The 20,324-nt window shown below is 39.7% G+C and overlaps 1 protein-coding gene across 1 annotated transcript; it reads left to right on the forward strand.

Annotated features, from left to right (window-relative positions):
• Nucleotides 1–687: 687 nt before the first annotated feature.
• On the forward strand, nucleotides 688–17,866 carry LOC136306403 (alcohol dehydrogenase 6-like). The gene is made up of 9 exons (XM_066233003.1): nucleotides 688–846; nucleotides 2,943–3,044; nucleotides 4,987–5,119; nucleotides 8,668–8,755; nucleotides 8,872–9,088; nucleotides 10,116–10,376; nucleotides 12,292–12,427; nucleotides 16,544–16,682; nucleotides 17,349–17,866. The coding sequence occupies exons 1-9, from the start codon at nucleotides 829–831 to the stop codon at nucleotides 17,371–17,373; spliced, it is 1,119 nt and encodes a 372-aa protein (XP_066089100.1). The 5' UTR covers nucleotides 688–828; the 3' UTR covers nucleotides 17,374–17,866.
• The last annotated feature ends 2,458 nt before the right edge of the window (nucleotides 17,867–20,324 follow it).

Here is a 20,324-nt window from a genome sequence, read left to right on the forward strand (position 1 = left end):
TAAATAATCCAGGCTCACACTGCATGATCCCAGAGATAAAACAGCAAAATAAGTCAAAACAAGCAGAAAAAAGAAAATAAAATAATAGCAGAAATCAAATAAATTGAAAAGAAAAAATAGGCCCTGGCCAGTTGGCTTAGTGGTAGAGCGTCTGCCCAGCATGTGGATGTCCCAGGTTTGATTCCTGGTCAGGGCACACAGGAGAAGTGCTCATCTGCTTCTCCACCACCTCCTCTTGTTTCTCTCTCTCTCTCTCTCTCTCTCTCTCTCTCTCTCTCTCTCCCTGTCTTTCTCTCCACCACCACCCCTCCTACAGCCATAGCTCCATTGGAGCAAGTTGGCCCCCTGTGCTAAGGATGGCTCCATGGCCTCCACCTCAGGCACTAAGAAGAGCTCAGCTGCTTAGCAGAGCATTGCCCCCTGTGGGCTTGCTGGGTGGATCCTGGTCTGGGAGCATGTGGGAGTCTGTTCTCTGCCTCCCCTCCTCTCACTGATTAAAAAACAAGAAAGAAAAAAGAAAAAAAATCAATGCAATAGTACTAGTTCTTTGAAAAGATCAATAAAATTAACAAACCTCTGGCAGAGAAAGTATTTTGCACAATTTCACTTTTTGTGCATGTTTACTGAGCTAAGTCTATTTCAGATAACAAACAGGAGGATCTGAGTTTCAGGCATATTATTTACCAGATTATACAAAAAGCTGAGGACCCAGCAGCCTTCTGATTGACCAGTGACCTGTGTACTCTTGGACCTTCCATAGTGAAAGTGGTAACCAGAATCTCCCTTTCTCAGCATATTCATTTGTGGCGAGAACACAAGGAAGTCGTCATGAGTACTGCAGGGAAAGTAAGTACAGTTTCTTTATGTCATGTCACAGTTGTGTCCATTTGTGTGCTTGTTTATTTAACAACACCTCACCGCCCAACTAATTTCTATACTCCTAAAAGTGAGAGACTGCCTTAGTCCTACTTCTGCTCCTCCTTTCCTCTTTCTTTTACTCCCTTTTTGCCTTTCACCGGTGTTTTTCAGTCCTTCAGTAAGCAATAAATAAAGCTCTATATCAAACTTTCTTTTAAAAAATTTTTATTTAGAAAATTAAATATACTAATGGGGTTATATTGACCAATAAGAGTACATAGGTTTCAGGTAAACCTTTCTATAGCATTTGAACTGTTGATTGTGTGTAAGAGTTGAAGACACATCCCCTCCTTCAAGGATCTCACAGAATAATTATAAAAAGTGTGTGCAAGTTTTTTCTATAACAACACCATGGAGAACTTGGTGCCCCCAGAAGTAATTAGGAGTAGGGCCCAATAATTTGCATTTCTGACAAGTATGCAAATGTTGATGCTGCTTGTCTGGGACCACACTTTCAGCACCATTTGCAATACCGTAATACCCTGCTTATTTTGCTAAGGCTTCGAAGACATTTCTTTGTTAAACCAGCAGGTGGAGACAAGCATACAATTTATCCTCTAAAAATAAACTGCCTTATACTAGTTTAAAAAAAAAAGCGTGTACAAGGACAGTAAAAGATAGAGAGGAGAAAAAGTTCTCCTAACCTGGCTAGGCTTCCCATAAAAGGGGACGCTTAGCATGAGGAGAAATATAGGAGGAGGAAACAATCCCGTATGAGAGTCTCCAGAATATTTTTCGTGCCAGCAGGGTAAAGTCAGAGGGAGGATGTGACCAGAAATAAGACTGGAGAGACTGAGAAGGAGAAGATCACAAAGAGTCTTGTTTTTCCTTTTTTAATTTATTGTGCTGACATGATTTCAAGTGTCCCATTCAATATAACACCATCTACGTACCACATCATCCCCCCATACCCCATGCAAAGTCTCTTTCCACCCCTATTCTCCCCCTATCATGGAGAGTCTTACAGACCATGTCAACAGAGCCGATAAACAGTTGATAGCCAGCTCATTTTCAGGCAGTGGACTAACATGATCAGGATGATAGTTCAGATGGCAATGATATAAAGGATTTGTAGGTGATGAATCCATGCCAGGTAAAAGGCAAGATAAAGACCTGGACCACACAGTAACAGCAGGAATGGAGAAGAGGGGACAGATTCCAGAAAGTTTTAGCTTGTGGAAGTGAAGAGATAAAAATTAAGGCTACTTCCTAGGTTTCTTTCTTGGGTGAGTGAATAGGTTACATGGCCACTCATTAAAATAGAGAATACAGAGAGAGGGGCAGATTATGGGTTGTGTCCACCACTAGCAGGAAGGGGTGGGAACAGGAGAAAGAGATAATGATGTGTTTGTGTTTTAACATGTGGAGTTTAAGATACTTGAAGACATTCAAATAGCAGTTGAACAAATGGGTCTAAAGCTTAGAGACAACTCTGTCCATACATACAGATTGTCAAAGTCATCTACATAAAGGTAGTGGTTAAATCTATAAAAATAGGTGAGTCCGCATAGGAAGAAAACTTATAGTGAGACCAGTGGTAGGGTGAAATCAGAACCCCTAAGAACGACCTTGCCACCAACAATCTCCACAATCTCAACCTGCCTGTGATCACCACCATTTGATGAACTGCACAGCTATATAGATGTTCTTCATTCCCTGCTCTATAACATTCCCTCTACCCCAAAACTGATTTTTCTCCCGCACATAGCATCACAAATAACTCTCACACTGCAATGTTATTCCTACCCTGAAACAGCCACTGGACATCTTCCTTCATGGTAAGATCAAAAGCATGACATCTATCCTCTTGATTGTGTAGCATTATGTAAATATAATTAGTATTCCCAAACTAATTTGAATGAGACTACAGAAAGAACATATTTAAGGAATAACTTTTTTTGGTGGTGGAGGGGGGAAGGTTGAATGTGGAAGAACGGGACTAAACTTTTCAATAATCATTTATGTAGGAATCCATTCCTCAAGCCTAAAGAGTTTCCATTTCTGCCCCGTAACCTCTTTCCTAGGTTATCAAGTGCAGAGCAGCCATACTCTGGAAGCCCAGTACACAACTTTCCATTGAGGAGGTGGAAGTGGCCCCACCAAAGGCAAAGGAAGTTCGTATAAAGGTATGAATATATATACACACACACACACACACATACACACATTTCTACACCAAAATCAGACCTATTCACTATAAGTTATATATTCTTTTCACAATGTTAAATTCAGAAATAAAACTACATACTCTTCTATTTCTTTTTCATTAAACATTTCCATCTGTCTTTAAATTCAGCCAGAGAAAAGGTTAGGGAAGTATAGCACAGGCTAAATACCCAAAGGATACTTATTCACAGTTGTGGTACTAAATACTAATTAAAACAAGTTTCTACACCTGGACCATAGTTTAGTCTGTACTTTTACATTTATTTATAATATTCTCCATGATATTTAAAGTTATCTTGAAACATGATAGATGAAAAATGTGTTTGGTTACAGATCAATCAATTCTAAATTTTAGAAAGTCAGGTTAGGAATACCTGTTATCTTACATATGAGAAGATTAAAATCCACTAAGGTGTAGTGGCCAGTCACACAGCTAGGTAGAGTAAGAACACAGACTTGAACAATTCTTCTCAACCTTGGTTACACATTTGGAAGCACCAGGGAGCTTTGAAAAATGCTGATAACTGGGCCCTGCCCTCTGACATTCTGAATTTGTGATTTAATTGGTCTGGTCATGAGAGTTTTTAAATATCCCCCAGGTGATCCTAACAGGGGGCAACCAGACCAGAACATTGTTCACCTGACTTCTAGTTCAGGGTCCTTTCATTGTTATTATTTAATTTTAATAATGCTGAATACATACTGTTTGTAATGGATTACAGAGAGACAGTCACTGTCTGCGTTGCCTTACCTGTGCAATCTGTGCCCTCTTCTCAGTCACCTCAGGCCTCCCCCATCAGACTGCACAGCAGGCGTTTCGGCTCTCTCTCCCCGTTCACTCCGACCCATGGGGTCATCATTCATGCAGCCAGACTGAGACACTGACTCCAAGGCATGCAAACATTATCTGACAAGCTACAAATATGAATCTCTCACTCATGAACTGGAACAAGAAACAGAGACTGAGTAAAGCAAGAGATGGTGGGCTCCCAAGAGGCAGAATGGACTTGGGGCTGGTAGCCATTTTTAACCATATGATCATGAGAAAGAAGTAAAGCCTGTCTTCAGAAAATAATAGGAAAATGCAGCTATGCCCGTGGTGAATCAGAGTACAGAGATGAAGAGAAAAACTGCTTGATGGATTTCTGGGTCTGGCTGCACTCCTTCTATTGGAGTGTAAGTAATTTTATAATAGTCTTCCAAAAATTCCCTTTTACATGAGCAAATTTTAACAGATTCCATTCTTGACGTGTGTGTGTGTGTGTGTTTCATGAATGCCAACCTCATACCAGTTTAGAGATGAAGAAACTGAGATTCATGAATAATTTACCCCCAGATCACACAACTGAGAAGAACAAAGACAAGATTTCAGCCTTCTTAACCACTGATCTAGAGTGTCTCCATTTTAAACTGACTGATTTACAACAAAAAGTGGGATTATGACTTGTACCAATAACATAACTATAAAGCTCTTGTGTGAACTAAACTAAGGCTTCAATTATAATAAGAGATAGAATCTTTTTCTTTCCTGGGTTCCAATTCCTTTCTTTCTATAATTGGTCTTTCCTCCACACTCTCCCCCCACCCCACCCCCACATACACACACAAGCTCCAATGAAGGATAAAGTAATATCATTGATGTCATTCTGTGGTTTTACAACTATCTCTTCTGACCTCCCCAGAAATTTTAAAATCATCATTCTGATTGTGAAATTAGCTATGAAAAAATATCGCATTGCTTTAAACAAATTATTGACAGTTATCTAGAAATAAAACTAAGAAATGAATACATTAGTATTAATGCAGCATATCAAGCAGCAAAAAAAATTTAACACGTTAACATTTCTAAAACATCTTTATCTGAGACAGAGAAAAATATATTACTCTTTGCCTTCCATCCAGATCGTGGCCACGGGAGTCTGTGGAACAGAGATAAAAATGTTGACAAATAAAACCCATTATCCCATCATTTTGGGCCATGAAGGGGCTGGAATAGTCGAGAGCGTGGGAGAAGGAGTGAGCACCGTGAAAACAGGTATGAACTGGCACCTGGAATTGGGAAATAGCAGCAACTTGGAGCTCATATGAGGAGAGTATAAAATCAAGTGAAATGAAAGGTGAAATGTTGCAAATTTCTAGAATTGTAAGTTACATAAAAATACTAAATGTACCCTGCCCTGGCAGTGGCGCAGTGGATAGAGCGTCGGACTGGGATGCAGAGGACCCAGGTTTGAAATCCTGATGTCGCCAGCTTGAGCGCAGGCTCATCTCTTTTGAGCAAAAGCTCACCAGTGCACAAGGTTGCTGGCTTGTGCAAGGGGTCACTTGGTCTGCTGAAGGCAAGGCACATATGAGAAAGCAATCAATGAACAACTAAGATGTCACAACGAAAAACTGATGATTGATGCTTCTCATCTCTCTCCGTTCCTGTCTGTCCCTATCTATCCCTCTCTCTGACTCTCTCTCTTTAAAAAAAAAAAAAATACTAAATGTATTACGTTTTTTGCATTTATATTTTGATATTAATAAAAACAGGAAAAAGAATACATGAAATAGAACCTGAGAGAAAATATAAATGAATACGCAGCGCCAGGGAGCCTTGGTTGGCCGCGTATAACCAGCTCCCCGCTGTTCCCGCCTCCAGCTGGAAAGGGGGCCGCCCCCTCGCCCAACATGCACGCCCATTGGTGGGGAACCTGGTGCTGAACCATTTCTAGACGACCTGCTTCTTGGTCAGAGTTTCATAAGTAGCAGCGCAGCTCCCTTGCTGTGATCTACTGAAAGTCAGCGCTCAGCACAAGGGTTTGTAGGGAAAAGAAAGATAAATAAATAAATAAACAAATAAATAAATAAAGTATAAATGAAACAAAACTTTACAGAAAGAGAAAAACTGTTGAAATATTGTTTAAATGAAGCATATGATAAACTCGTTAGTGAAACCAAGTAAAGAAGAAACCCAGAACTGGATCAAATATACACATAGGAATTAAATGCAGGATTAGGTTTCCTTTCAAATTTGAGGAGGGAAAACATTACTCAAGAAGTGACATTGAAACAACTGAATAATCATCTTGGGGGGGGGGGGAGGAATTGAGTTGCTAGTGCAATCTTCCTGTAAAAATATTATGCTATATGAATCCAAGAATTAAGTATGAAAAATGAAGCCACAGAAATGCTATAAAAACCATGAAGGAATATTGTACTATTTAAGAGAAGGGAAGGAAATTTTAATAAATACAGAAAACCCAGATAAATGGTGATGGATGAAAACTTGACTTGAGGGGTAAACACACAAAACAATGCACAGAGATGTGTTGTAGAACTGGGCACCTGAAAACTGCGTAATTTTGTCAACCGGTATCACCCCAATAAATTCAAATTAAAGAAAAAATAAATTAAAAACTCAGAAAATATAAATAATATGTAAATTTGACAACATAAGTTTTTTAAATTCTGTTTATAAAAAAAATCCTACCAAAATCAACAAACAAATAAGACAATGGATAAGTTTCCTTAATATATAAAGAATTCATTAAAAGCAATTTTTTAACAAAACAGCCCAGCAGGATAATGGGCAAAGGAAATTACACATCTAGTTTAGAGGGAAACATGCAAATGCTTTTAAGTATGTGAAAAAGTGTCCAGCCTCAAACATACTAAATAAATAAAAATTTTAAATATAATTGTAAAATACTTTTTTACCTAACAGATTAGAAAAGATTTAAAGTTTGATAATATATAAGATTGACAAGTGTGTAGGCAAATAACTCCTTCATACCTTATTATTCAGAAAGTAAATTTGCACAACTTTAAATTAGGCAATATGTAACATCAGTTAAATGTACATACTTGGGACCCAATACTTCCAATTCTAGAAAGTTAGTCCATAGAAATATACCATGCTTTAGGTTTCTATTCCTGGTGTTTAAAAAAAAAATCACTGCAGAGATAGCAGCTTAAAACAAAACAAATTAATTATCTCAGTTTTTGTACATCAGAAATCTGGGTGGCCTGGCTGACTGGGTTCTCTGCTTAGGGCCTCACAAGGTCAAAATCAAGGTGTTGGCTCGCTGGGTTCTGATCTGGAGACTCAGGAGAACCCAATTCCTTAAGGTTGTAGGACTGACCCAGCCAGTCTGCTTTCACCTCCTTGAAGCTGCTCGCATTTCCTCTTGTGTGGCCCCTTCACTCCCTCCCAGCATCAAAGTAACAATGACACACCAAAGCCTTCCCATGCTTTGAATTGCTTTATCTTCCTCTTCTACTTTCCTCTTGTCTTCTTTCAAGGGCTCATGTAATTACACTGGGTCCATCTAAATAATCCAGGATACTCCCTATTTTAATGTCAATTGATTAGTAACCTTAATTACATCTGCAGAACCCCTCTTTCCATATAATATATTCACAGGCATGATGACAACACATTCAGTTTCTGGGGATTAGGACAGGACATCTTTAGGTGGCCATTTTAGAAATTCTGCCTACCATAGCCCACGTGTGCACCAAATATTCATTGCATTGTTATTTCTCATGTCAAGAAAAAAAAATTTTTTTTAATGAAACAAGAAATAACCTAAATGTCTATCAGTGTTCAGGGGACCAGCTAAATAAACTATGATGTGGTATATATACAACAGAAAACTATATAACTTTTAAACAAAATGATAGCATCCTATATGTACTGAAATGAGAACTCTCCAAGATATATTGTTAAGTAAAACACCAAGACCTACTACAGGGTAAATAGTATGCTAGCCTTTGTATGTTTATTTATGTACTTATTTATTTTCATATAGCCTTTGTGTTTTTAAAGGGGTTATATCTCTAGAAGATACCATGGATACTGAGAAGAGTATCTCCTGGTGGGGGAAAGGGGACTGGAGACTGGGGACCTAATTTTCGCATTTGTGCAGTTTAAGTTCTAACCATATGTTACTTTTTTAAAACTAAAAACAAAAGAATCTAAATTCTACAGAAGTTTTAACTGAAAATGTAAAATAAGTTTCTCTAGTTTACAGGGATAGAAAACAGGGGAGTCAGAAAGTGCATCACAGGCAAGTTATCCCAATCGTCCTCCTATACATACTTTGAACATCACTAGAGAAAGCTACCTACCTTCGGTCGCCACAGCCAAGGAGAAGGAACTGATGTAGAATGCATAGGATGGCATAGAGACAATCCTTTCTGCCTAACCTAGAAGTTTATATTGTAAGCCTGTGGTATCCATACTCTTTTAAATCCAATTCCTGACACCAGAAGTCAGTGTGGAAAATGAAAGCTAAGCTTTGGCTTAATGGCTACATGACAAAATCATTTGAAGCTTCAAAAGCAGCTTACCAAGGAGGCAAATCTGGGGCCAGACCCTTGGGATTCAGCCCCTGAGGCCTGGGCTAACCTCATGTGCTGAAGATATCCATTCTTTTTTTTAAGGATTTCATCTTCTCCACACTATCAATACAGTTAAATGTGGAAATTACTCTCAGTAATCATATTTTCTTGAGTCCCTTGTTGTTTCGGTCTTGAGAAACAGCTATCTCTTTACTTTAAAAGATAACATCTTATTAAATGATTGTGTTCTCTTAGGTGATAAAGTCATCACACTCTTTCTACCACAGTGTGGAGAATGTGCCTCCTGCCTTCATCCTGGGGGCAATTGTTGTATACAACGCAAGTACGTTTTTACTCATACTATCTTTTTAAAAATTAATTCAATTCCCTTAAAAGAAATTTAAGCTTTCTAATTCCTTTTTTTTTTTTTTTTTTTTTTTTTTTTTTTTTTTATAAAAGACAGTCACACACCGGCCTGATGTCTGATGGTACCAGCAGATTTACCTGCAAGGGAAAACCAATATATCACTTTGCGAGTACAAGCACCTTCTCTGAATACACAGTGATAAAAGAAATCTCAGTTGCCAAGGTTGAGGCAGTAACTCCTCTGGAGAAATTATGCCTGATAAGCTGTGGTTTTGCCACTGGGTACGGTGCTGCAATCAATACTGCCAAGGTGAGAAGCGTTTATACCCATAATGGGCGGAATTCTTGATATATGGTGTTGAAACGTCTCGTGCTTCTGGGTCATATCTGATCACATAGCCTGAGGAAGAGTCACAAACCTACCTCTAAACATTCTTGGGTTCTTTACTATCTGTCTAGTCATCCCACACCCTCTTCAACATCTTTCCCATTCCTACTTAGTCAAAAGTAAATGACAAATTATGTGTGGATGCCATTCACAAGTGGAGACATCAGGCATTCCTGGGAGTTAAATATAACACAGTTACAAAATGACCAGATGTCTTTTCACATTCCAGTTCATTCTTTTTATTTTTCTCATTCAACAAACATTTATGGAGTTATTCACTGCTGCAGGTGCAAGGATTCAGCAATGAATAAAACTTGAGACTATCTTGTTGCGTAACTCACTGAGTGGAGATTAGTACTCAGATAAAGGAGAGTGGAAAGGCCACTGATAAAAGGGGTGTTGCTAAATAAAACAGGTCAGATAACCCCACTCATTGAGTGGCATCTCTTATACTTCAGTTTGGGAACATCACCCAATCCTGCCCAGCTCCATTCTTTAACAGGCTGTTGAATTTTAGTTCTTTATTTTCCCCAGTTTCCATTAGTCCCAAGACTATACAGAGAGATAGAACAGAAGAGATTCAATTTAAATTAGTCTCATTTGGAACCAAATAAAAAATAAGCCTTTGCCTTCATAAGGCCTAGACATTATAAATAATGTAAAGTTTAAAGATATTCACAAGTGAAAGGAGAATTGCAGAAAGATGTACATGGTTTTAAAGAACTCAAAATATCTGAAATCAAATAAATACCATGCCAAATAAGTCTTAAGATTCAATGAAATGTCATTAACCTGCTTTTACCCATGCTAATTCTTGGGTTGAAATTCTCTATTTGCAGATAATTTGTTGCTTCTCTGGCATAAAGTATCCTATATTTAGGAATACTTGGAGTAATTGAGTAAATGTACATGTTCTCTTTGCTTTTGTTTTATGCTTTTATATGCGTAGGTTACCCCAGGTTCCACCTGTGCAGTGTTTGGCCTTGGAGGGGTCGGCCTGTCCGTTATCATGGGCTGTAAAGCAGCTGGAGCAGCCAGGATCATTGGGGTGGACATCAACAAAGACAAATTTGAGAAGGCAAAGGAATTAGGAGCCACCGAGTGCATCAGCCCACAGGACTTCAAGAAACCCATCCAAAATGTTTTGGTTGATATGACAGGTGATGGTGTGGACTTTTGCTTTGAGGTCATCGGAAGTCCAGAAGTAGTGGTATGTGGTCCTCTGGAATGAAAATTATCAATATTTTGTATGGTCAGATATGGCCCAGATACACAAGGCCTTTCAACACCATATGCCAGTCATCACTGTAGATTTTAATTGAATTAAAATTCTATGGCCCTGGCCAGTGGCTCAGCGATAGAATGTCAGCCTGGCGTGTGGAAGTCCCGGGTTAGATTCCCAGTCAGGGCGCATAGGAGAAGTAACCATCTGCTTCTCCACCCCTCCACCTTTCACTTCTCTTTCTCTCTCTCTCTCTCTCTCCTCTCCTCTCCTCTCCTCTTTCTCTCCCCCTCCTGCAGCCATGGCTCAACTGGTATGAGCAAGTTGGCCTTAGGCACTGAGGATGGCCCCATGATCTCCCTCAGGCACTAATATCTATTGTTTGGTTGCAAAGCAATGAAGCAAAAGCCCCAGATGGGCAGAGCATCACCCAGTAGGGGGCTTGCCAGGTGGATCCCAGTCAGGGCGCATGCAGGAGTCTCTCTGCCTCCTTGCCTCTCACTTAATAAAAAATAAAAAATTTTAAAAATTTAAAAATTCTAAAATTTCTTCCACATTCCGTTTAATTTTCCTGTGCTCCATGACATCCCACCTGACACACTCTGTGCACTCCTACCAATCTGTGTATTACCCCAGACACTAAACTCCCGTACTAAGAGTTCCCCCTCAGTTCCATCATGCCATTCCTTTAAATACGTAGACAACCTCCAACAGACAGAATAGAAAAAGGCTTTGTAAAGAATTCTCACTGATTATTTCATAACAAGCAGAAGCCCAGTAACTTAACCTCCAAGACCGAAGATAAAGGCAGGATAAGGACAATATCGGCTCAATGATCCTATAAAGAAATGAGTTTTGCACTTTCAGCAAAGTCTTTCATGTTGGATCTGAGATAAACTTCCAAGGAAAATATTTACCAATCTTGATTAAATAGATTCATTTCAAAAATAAGTCAAAAAGCTGTTTTTATATAAGAGAAAATAAGTGGAAGAGAAGTTACTTCAAAATTTGAGACTTGCTTTCTTGGGCGAAATAATGTACTATTGGATTGCCTGACTCCGTCTTCTAGTCAGCTGGATGGAAACCCAGTAACTGTCTCTTCCAACTGAGGTCCTTTCTTCAGCTTATAAAATCTTTTCATTCGCCCACTACACATAAATGTCCTTGTCAGTTAAAAGATGTGGGAAAATCTTTCTTACAGTCTTTCCCACAAATAGTCTGGGTCTGAGAAATAGCCTTTAAAAATAACTAATGGGAATCTTAATTTATCACATTGCTAATGCATGATGCTTTACAAATATCCAATTGCATTCTTTGATGCCTAAAAAAAATGACTCTAACCATCAATATCCAAAATGGTTCTTATAAAAATTGGTAGTAGTAGCCGCAGTAGTTGTAGTAGCAGTAGCAGTAATAGTAGTTATAGTGGTATTACAACCATGGGTGCCTTTATAATTGTCCTTTTTTTAATTTCCACCTACTGAATCTAAAATGCCAGGTACTATATATATGTGGTGGTATACAATGTCTTATTTATGATCCAGCATATCCATATAAGATAATGTTATTTCAAATGAGGACAGAGAAAACCAAAAAAAAGGTCACAGACTATTTAGCAATCAAGCTGAGATTTACACTTAGGTCCCTGCCTCTGAAGTACATCTCTTAACCCTTGCATTGTTTTTGTTTGTTTGTTTTTACTTTAATTTATTGTGTTTACATAGATTCTAGTGTCCCCTCGAATGCATTTCCCCTCCTCCATGTTCCCCACAACATCCCCCTTTTCCCCACCCCGCAATGCCTTCCCCCTTCCCTCCAGGATTAGCTTTTCTGCTCTCTATAACGTTGTGTTATATGTGTATAATTTCACCAATCTCTTTCCCTTGTTTTGTATTTACAACAGGCAACTGCTCTGGCCTCTTGCAATGAGAGCCATGGAGTCTGCGTGATTGTTGGGCTCCTGAGTTATGGTGACCAAGTAAATATTGACGGCTTCTTGTTATTCTCAGGACGTTCTTTGAAAGGATGTATTTTTGGAGGTATGAATGAAGCAGGGAAGAGTGTAAATTTGAAGGGGTTTGGCAATGGGGTAATAGAGCAACATATTGTAAATAACACATAAAACAAGATCCATAGACTACAGTTTTTGTTTCAACACATAAATATCCTAGATAAGGGGATTGGATATTGGATGTGTACAGTTGCTTCTTGGTAAGCTTTTCCTCATGCAAAGGGAGAGAAAAGACTTTTAAAAGTTGATTAGTGAAGAAACCAGTGTCCAAAGTTTAATGCAAATTCTAAATTGAAAAGGAAAAGCAGTTTTGCAGTCAATAACTATACTTCAATTAGTTAGATACCTGCAACCTGCGGTTCTTTGGAGGGTATATTGAACAGTTAGTAGTCATTATTCAACAATGTAAATCTTATCTGAAACAATCGACTTGTCATTATACCAACTCAGTGATGTTAAACATAATAGATTCATGATTGAAAAGAAATACTACTGATAAAAAGCAAATGAGAACTATTTTTTGAGAAAAATAAATAAATAAAATATCTTGCTTTTCTATTTATTAAATGTGTTGAAATACTTTTATAAACTTTAGAAGTTTTTATTAAAAAGTGTTTTTAAAAACCTAAATTATGCCTGATCAGGCAGTGGCGCAGTGGATCAAGGGTAAGACGGGGACACAAAGGACCCAGGTTTGAATCTTTGAAGTTGCTGGCTTGCGCACGGGCTCATCCAGCTTGAGTGCAGGCTCACCAGCTTGAGCTCTGGGTCACTGGCTTGAGCATGGGATCATAGGCATGACCCAATGATCACTGGCTTGAGCCCAAAGGTTGCTGGCTTGAGCCCAAGGTTGCTGGCTTGAGCAAGGGGTCACTCACTCTGCTGGAGCCACCCGGTCAAGGCACATGTGTGAAAGCAATCAATGAACAGCTAACTAAGGTGCTGCAATGAAGAATTGATGCTTCTTATCTCTCTCTCTTCCTTCTTGTCTGTCCCTATCTGTCCCTCTCTTTGTATGTCTCTCTCTCTGACTCTCTCTCTCTCTGTATCTGTCTCTCTCACTAAAAAACAAAACGAAACAACAACAAAAAAACCAGCTTGAGCATGGAGTCACCGGCTTAAGTGTAGGATCATGGGCATGATTTTATGGTCACAGGCTTGAGCCCAAAGGTTGTCAGCTTGAAGTCCAAGGTCACTAACTTGAGCCCAAGATTGCTGACTTGAACCCAAAGTCACTGGCTTGAGCAAGGGGTGATTGGCTTGGCTTGAGCCCCCTGGTCAAGGCACATATAAGAAGCAATCAATAAACAAGTAAAGTGATGCAGCTATGAGTTGATGCTTTTCATCTCTCTGCCTTCTTATCTCTGTATGTGCCTCTCTTTTGCTGATAAAAAAAAGTTTTAGCCCTGGCCGGTTGGCTCAGCGGTAGAGCGTTGGCCTAGCGTGCGGAGGACCCGGGTTCGATTCCCGGCCAGGGCACACAGGAGAAGTGCCCATTTGCTTCTCCACCCCTCCGCCACGCTTTCCTCTCTGTCTCTCTCTTCCCCTCCCGCAGCCAAGGCTCCATTGGAGCAAAGATGGCCCGGGCGCTGGGGATGGCTCTGTGGCCTCTGCCCCAGGTGCTAGAGTGGCTCTGGTCGCAATATGGCGACGCCCAGGATGGGCAGAGCATCGCCCCCTGGTGGGCAGAGCGTCGCCCCATGGTGGGCGTGCCGGGTGGATCCCGGTGGGGCACATGCGGGAGTCTGTCTGACTGTCTCTCCCTGTTTCCAGCTTCAGAAAAATGAAGAAAAAAAAAAAATAAAAGTTTAAAAAAAAAAGTTTTTAAAAAAAGCTAAATTAAATAGATCTACTTAGGATTCTGGGCTTATATGCAAGTAATTTGATGTTTAAGAAGAAATGTATTTAGCTAGAGATTTTGGGCAATATGAATTCTTGGGCAAAAGAGATAAGAATTAGGAGCTATCTGAATTATTTGGACTAGTGAGCTAGCTGTGGTTTCCAAATTAGCTATGGTGGTGTGTTGTTAGAGGTATTAGGAGTCTTGCACTACTCATTTACAAATCAGTAGATAAGTGGCAGAGCTAGGGCAATAAAAAGTAATAATCCAGTTTAAACTAATTTCAGTTCCTCCATTTGGGATAATTGGAGATACCCATTGTTGTTCTTCCTCTATTGTGTTTATAGACAATAACTGTGGATTCCAGATACTGTACATATACTCAGTTAACTCTTATAAAATAAGATCACCAATGTTTTTTAAATCCTCATAAAGAAACTATTTAACCAGTCACTTAAACACTCAGGTAATGATCACTAAGTTAATTCCTTCCTCTGGTTCAATAGTTTCCAATTAAGGATAGCATTTAATGGGTGTTGAACAGGCTTGCTAAACTTCCTACAATGTACACAATGAAGAATTTTTACATCCAAAATGCTATTATTGCTCTTGTTAAGAAACACTGCCTAGCCTAGCCTGTGGTCCTGGAGACTTTCTTTTTAGTTGTTTGGTTGAAAGAAGAAAAAAAAAAAAACAAGTGAAAGTGTTTCTTACATAGATATGAAAATGCTTTATAAGATCACCAATTAAAATATAAAAACAAACATAGATCTTAAAAGTCATCATAAGAAAAAAATTGTAACTATATGTGATGATGAATGTAAACTTAGTTTAGTAGTTAGTAATCATTTCACAATATATACATATATCAAATCATGATGTTGTACCCTGAAAACTAATACAATGTTATATATCAATGATATCTTAATTGTTGAGAAAAAATAAAAACAAATAGAAAAATACACTAGCCCTTCATGTCATGACATATTGCAAATTAGAATTCTTGATTACATATAACAGAAACCAAGTCCAATCAAAATAGTTTGGAATAGTTTTAGGTAATTTTGAGAGTAAATGGGAAGACTGAACAAATGGCCCAGGCTGGAACTAAGTAAATCAAGTAAACATCAGGATCCTGTCACAGAATAAGCTGCTTAGGACACTGTTGACTCCTTGCACAATTACACCACACTCACCCTTTCCAGAAATGAGCAGGCCACCAGTTCTGTGTGGTGACTTACTGGGTATATTGGTTAACACAGTCCTAAATATACAAATACTATTCCTTGAAAATTAAGATAACAGAGAAAATACAATGCTAAGTTTCTGTTCCCTTGGCTGACCAGATCTTTTCCTGTGCAGTTCTTAGTTCCAGAATGGGCATTTTATTCTCTTCTTGCTTTGTACACATTCTTTTTTCCAAAAGCTGCCACAACAGTGTCCTAAGCAGCTTATTCTGTGACAGGATTCTGATGTTTACTTGATTTACTTAGTTCCAGCCTGGGCCATTTGTTTACTTGATTTACTTAGTTTCACCTGGGCAGATCACTGCCATGGTGAAAATTCTTCTCTTCTCTTAAGATATTTGTCTCTTTCATGAAGCTGCAGGTCAAAACACACACACACACACACACACACACACACACACACACATACACACACACACACACAGAGAGGCACACAGGCCCTGGCCAGGTAACTCAGTAAATAAAGTGTTGTCCCAGTGGGCCGAGGTCACAAGTTTGATCCCTAGGCAAGGCACATATGAGAAGCAACCAATGAGAGTACAGCTAAGTGAAACAACTAAGTTGAACAAGTTGATGCTTCCCCCTCTCTCTCCCCCTCCCTTTCTATCTCTTTTTCTCTTTCTTCCCCTCTCTTTCTCTCTCTCTCTCTCTCAAGTTAATAGAAAAATTAAAAAGCACACACAAAATGTCCTATTTCTAACCTTTTAATTGTTTTCTTCATGATTCCCAAGACCATGGCCTTTGTTATACATTAGATATGAGTACACAGCTCCCCAGCAATGCAACCTAACACCAGAAACTTTTAAGGCAAGGTCCACAGTCTACCTACTTTAAGTACATTCTCTGTAGTACCAGAGGTCTCAAGATTATAGGAGAACAGCCTTCTATACAAGGTATGTGGTTGGCACAGGCATTCTCCTGAGACTGAAACAGAAGTTAATGGGAAATCTTTAGATTTCCTGAGTCAAAGGTAATACCTCCAGCAGCTAACCTGTATGCTCTTCTTGTAGAGTGAACCTCATGAATAAATTCTATTGTTAATCTGTTGTATTTCCAGGCTGGAAAAGCAGAGAGGTCATCCCTAAACTGATTTCTGATTATACGGCAAAGAAGTTTAATCTAGATCCACTAATTACCCATACTATGAAGTTTGATAAACTCCATGAAGCCATTGAATTAATGAAATCCGGAAAATGGCAAGTTCCTCCAATAATTTATGTGTCTGAATGTTTGGGGCAGAGAGAGGGTGTGTGGGAATGGGGGAAGCAGGGACAGGGAAGTCATGGCTGGAGAAGCCACAGACTGACAATTAAAGAAGGTTTCAGGAATTCGTAAAGCATCTCTTTCCCCTCTTCATTTTATTCCCAGTTTACAACAAAATGTAGTCCTGACCGATATTTAACTGCTCACCTACCCTCACCACTAGCATTTTATTTCCAATTTGGCATTTTTTAAATGACACATTAACTGACGAGGTTAGCTCATAAAATTTTAGCTCAAGTCTAAGTTCATAGATAGAGGCCATTGTTGTTCTATTTCAAAGGGGAAATTATCTCTAAAATTCCAAATTCTGACACCTATCTTCGGCCTGCAAAGCGAGCACCGGCCATAAACTGGACCCAGGCATTCCACATAAGAGTCTAAGCCTGATTACATTTTCCTTACCCTTGGAGCTTTGTGTCATTTTGAAAAATTGCACAACTGATTTAATCTGTCCATTTTCACATGATATGAAGAAAAGGGAATCTAATCTAACTTACTTACCTGTCAATAAAGTAAAGTTTTGAAATCCAAAACACAACTGTTGCTTTGGAAATGTTTCAACTTACTTTTCTTTTCTCTCTTTTCTTTTTTTTTTTTAGTATTCGCTGTATCCTGTTATTTTAAGTACAATGTGATGAACACAAGATCTACAGCATATTTCACCAACTAAATTGCATTCTGGATCATTTCCATGACTTAGATGAATTTTCCACACCATGCTGTTTCTATTTTCTTACCTCTGATTAATTCAGTAGTGGACTCCTATCTGACTTCTGTCACCACCTCATCAAAATTGGTGTTATTTGGCCCAATCTCATCCAGGAACATCCTCCCTTTTAGATCTAGATTAAGGTTGATTTGAATCACCCAATTCCAAACCCTTCAAACAAAAGGTTACCCCAAGATACTCCCAATTTCATAATTGCCTCTACCTCTGGGCCCAATGTTTCTTTGCACACTGTGTCTCCCACCCCCATGAAGTTCTGCTCATTTATTTTACACCAAAGAAACAAAACTCACCATTCATGAGTTTATTAAATATTCTAGTTGAAGCAAACCAGTGAAAGAGGGGGAGTCTTTATCACATGAACTTAAATAAATTCCAGTTAAACATTAAGTATTTCCTCCTTACTGTTATTCATACCAGGGAATCTTCTACTGGTATTTCATCTTATATAACCCAGCCTCAAACCATCATTGACAACAAATACCTCTATAGCACTCACCTATTCTCTCATGGATTGCCAAGGGAACTTCAAATTCTTCTTTAATTGGCCAGGACAATTTAGCTCTCTGCAGCTCATACTACCTGGCTACATAACCAAGCCATCTAGAATTCAGCAGAGGCCCTGGCCTGTTGGCTCAGTGGTAGAGCATTGGCCTGGTGTGCGGAAGTCCTGGGTTCGATTCCCGGCCAGGGCACACAGGAGAAGCGCCCATCTGCTTCTCCACTCCTCCCCCTCTCCTTCCTCTCTGTCTCTCTCTTCTCTTCCCGCAGCCGAGGCTCCACTGGAGCAAAAATGGCCCGGGCGCTGGGGATGGCTGCTCAGCCTCTGCCCCAGGCGCTAGAGTGGCTCTGGTGGCAACAGAGCGATGCCCAGGAGGGGCAGAGCATCGCCCCCTGGTGGGCATGCCGGGTGGATCCCGGTCGGGCGTATGCAGGAGTCTCTCTGACTGTCTCTCCCCGTTTCCGGCTTCAGAAAAATGCAGAATGAATGAATGAATGAATGAATGAATGAATGAATAAATAAATAAATAAAAATAAAATAAAATTCAGCAGAAAGAAAAAGTGCTTGAGGGGGAGCCTTCTCAATTACCAGGATCCGTGCTCTCTAAGAGGCAGCTGTGATATCAAGCAACAAAACTGGCTTTTATTCCACTCTCCATGGAAAGAAGGGATAGTTGTGTAGTTCATTACTAATTGTGTTATAGAAGTAAATGAAGTGAGTGAGAGAAAGACAAGATCCAGTAGTGATTTGTAGCATCCAGTCCCTCTCCACCCATGTCCCCACCTCTCTGCCCTAACCCCGCTTAATTCTCCAAGAACTTGGGTTAAGATTAGTCCTCTTGGGATATGACTTCTTCCCAGCCCCTAGATATAGAATCTCTTTCTAACCCTCTCTTCCCATACACACACCAGAAGCTCCCTTCTTGGTTAAAGTCTCTTTTGCGCCATCTGGGCTCCCCTATATCTGCAGCCACTGGATCAGACAGTGGTCCCATGTGTCAGAAGACCTTGGAAGATCCTCAGAGACCAGTAAGGGATGTCATGTTTTTACCTAAGACTTATAGCTTCATGGTTTAAGATCAGCCAGAAAGGTGAGCTACATCCCCAGCCTGTCTGCCATCATGGCTACCACCTGTGTCAAAGGGCTCTTGTAAGGCTCTGGTTCCCAAACTGAAAAGAAGCATCATGAGGTGGGTATCCTGTCTTTCCTTCAGGGTGTCTGCCTCCTACAAATAAAAGGGACAGAAGCTTTCTAACATGTTTCTTCTCTTCCAAACTGTGCCACCAATGGGAACAGGGGCTCTTCTTCAATGGGTTCAACCCTTAGCTCCAGAAAAACACTTCAAGTCCTAATTGAGAGAATGAATAACTATTTAAAGAAAAAAGATTAACTTAAATTCCAACTAATAATTTGTTTTTGCTTCTGACGTGCTGTTTACGCTCAACACTATAAATAGAGGTGTCCTCAGGACCTTTCTGCCTCTCACCTACAAATAGAAAATGGCTTTTTATTTTATTCACCCTGCTCTCTGCACTAGAAATCAGTGAAGGGGCCTGGGTCCTTGTGGGCTGCCACTGCTGGCTGCCTCTTCCGATTTATCATAAATATTTTGACAAAGACAGAGAGCTCAAAGAAAGACATGCCCTATCAGGGGATATTTCTGCCAACATGGAAGTGGCCCTCTCCTTCTCCATCTTCCAAGTCTGAGTTTGAACTTCCATGCCCAGGTCTGCTCTGCTCTGTCCTCTATTCCCCGAGGAGGGCAGCCAGGTGTGCTCCTGCTCTGCCTCTCAAATTGAGCTTTTTACCAGAGAGAACTTGGGGGTCTTGGGAGGTCTGGGTTTGTCCAAAAGTGTTTTGCTTTGTACAATACCTACACTCTAAAGCCCAATTCTTTAACCTACTTTGTGTCATTATGTTATAATTCATTGTAAAACTCTTTCTAATCCAATCACAAATGCAGACTTTTTCTCCTTTCTGCTAATACACGGTCAAAAATATTACACAAGTACATGTGACTATCCACATCATTGTATACCCATTCACTGTTGTCACCAGCCAACCGCAAAAAAAAATCCTTCTTTCCATTCCCAGGCACTGCACTCCTCTGGCTGGTCACTCGCATGAGGTAGCTGATGGCCTCTAGCGTGGCTTACCCAATCCCCACGCCCACAGTAGGAGCTCTGCCTCCAGGGAGAACTACAGTCCACTCTTGCCTGTGTAATGAGAAACTCTAAGTATTTTTAGATTTTTTACTAAAAACACAAATAATTCCATTCTGGGCTATCACTCAAACAATAAAGTGTGTCCATACAATAGAGAATACATCTATTAGCACCTGGTGTA

This window comes from Saccopteryx bilineata, chromosome 5 (genome assembly GCF_036850765.1).
Source record: "Saccopteryx bilineata isolate mSacBil1 chromosome 5, mSacBil1_pri_phased_curated, whole genome shotgun sequence".
Lineage (NCBI taxonomy): Eukaryota > Metazoa > Chordata > Mammalia > Chiroptera > Emballonuridae > Saccopteryx > Saccopteryx bilineata.

Bases quoted from the DNA above. Each gene is read 5' to 3' on its own strand.
- LOC136306403 (XM_066233003.1), top strand. The intron at 10,377-12,291 runs GTATGTGGTCCT...TATTTACAACAG, and splicing joins TCGGAAGTCCAGAAGTAGTG to GCAACTGCTCTGGCCTCTTG. The intron at 16,683-17,348 runs GCAAGTTCCTCC...TTTTTTTTTTAG, and splicing joins TTAATGAAATCCGGAAAATG to TATTCGCTGTATCCTGTTAT.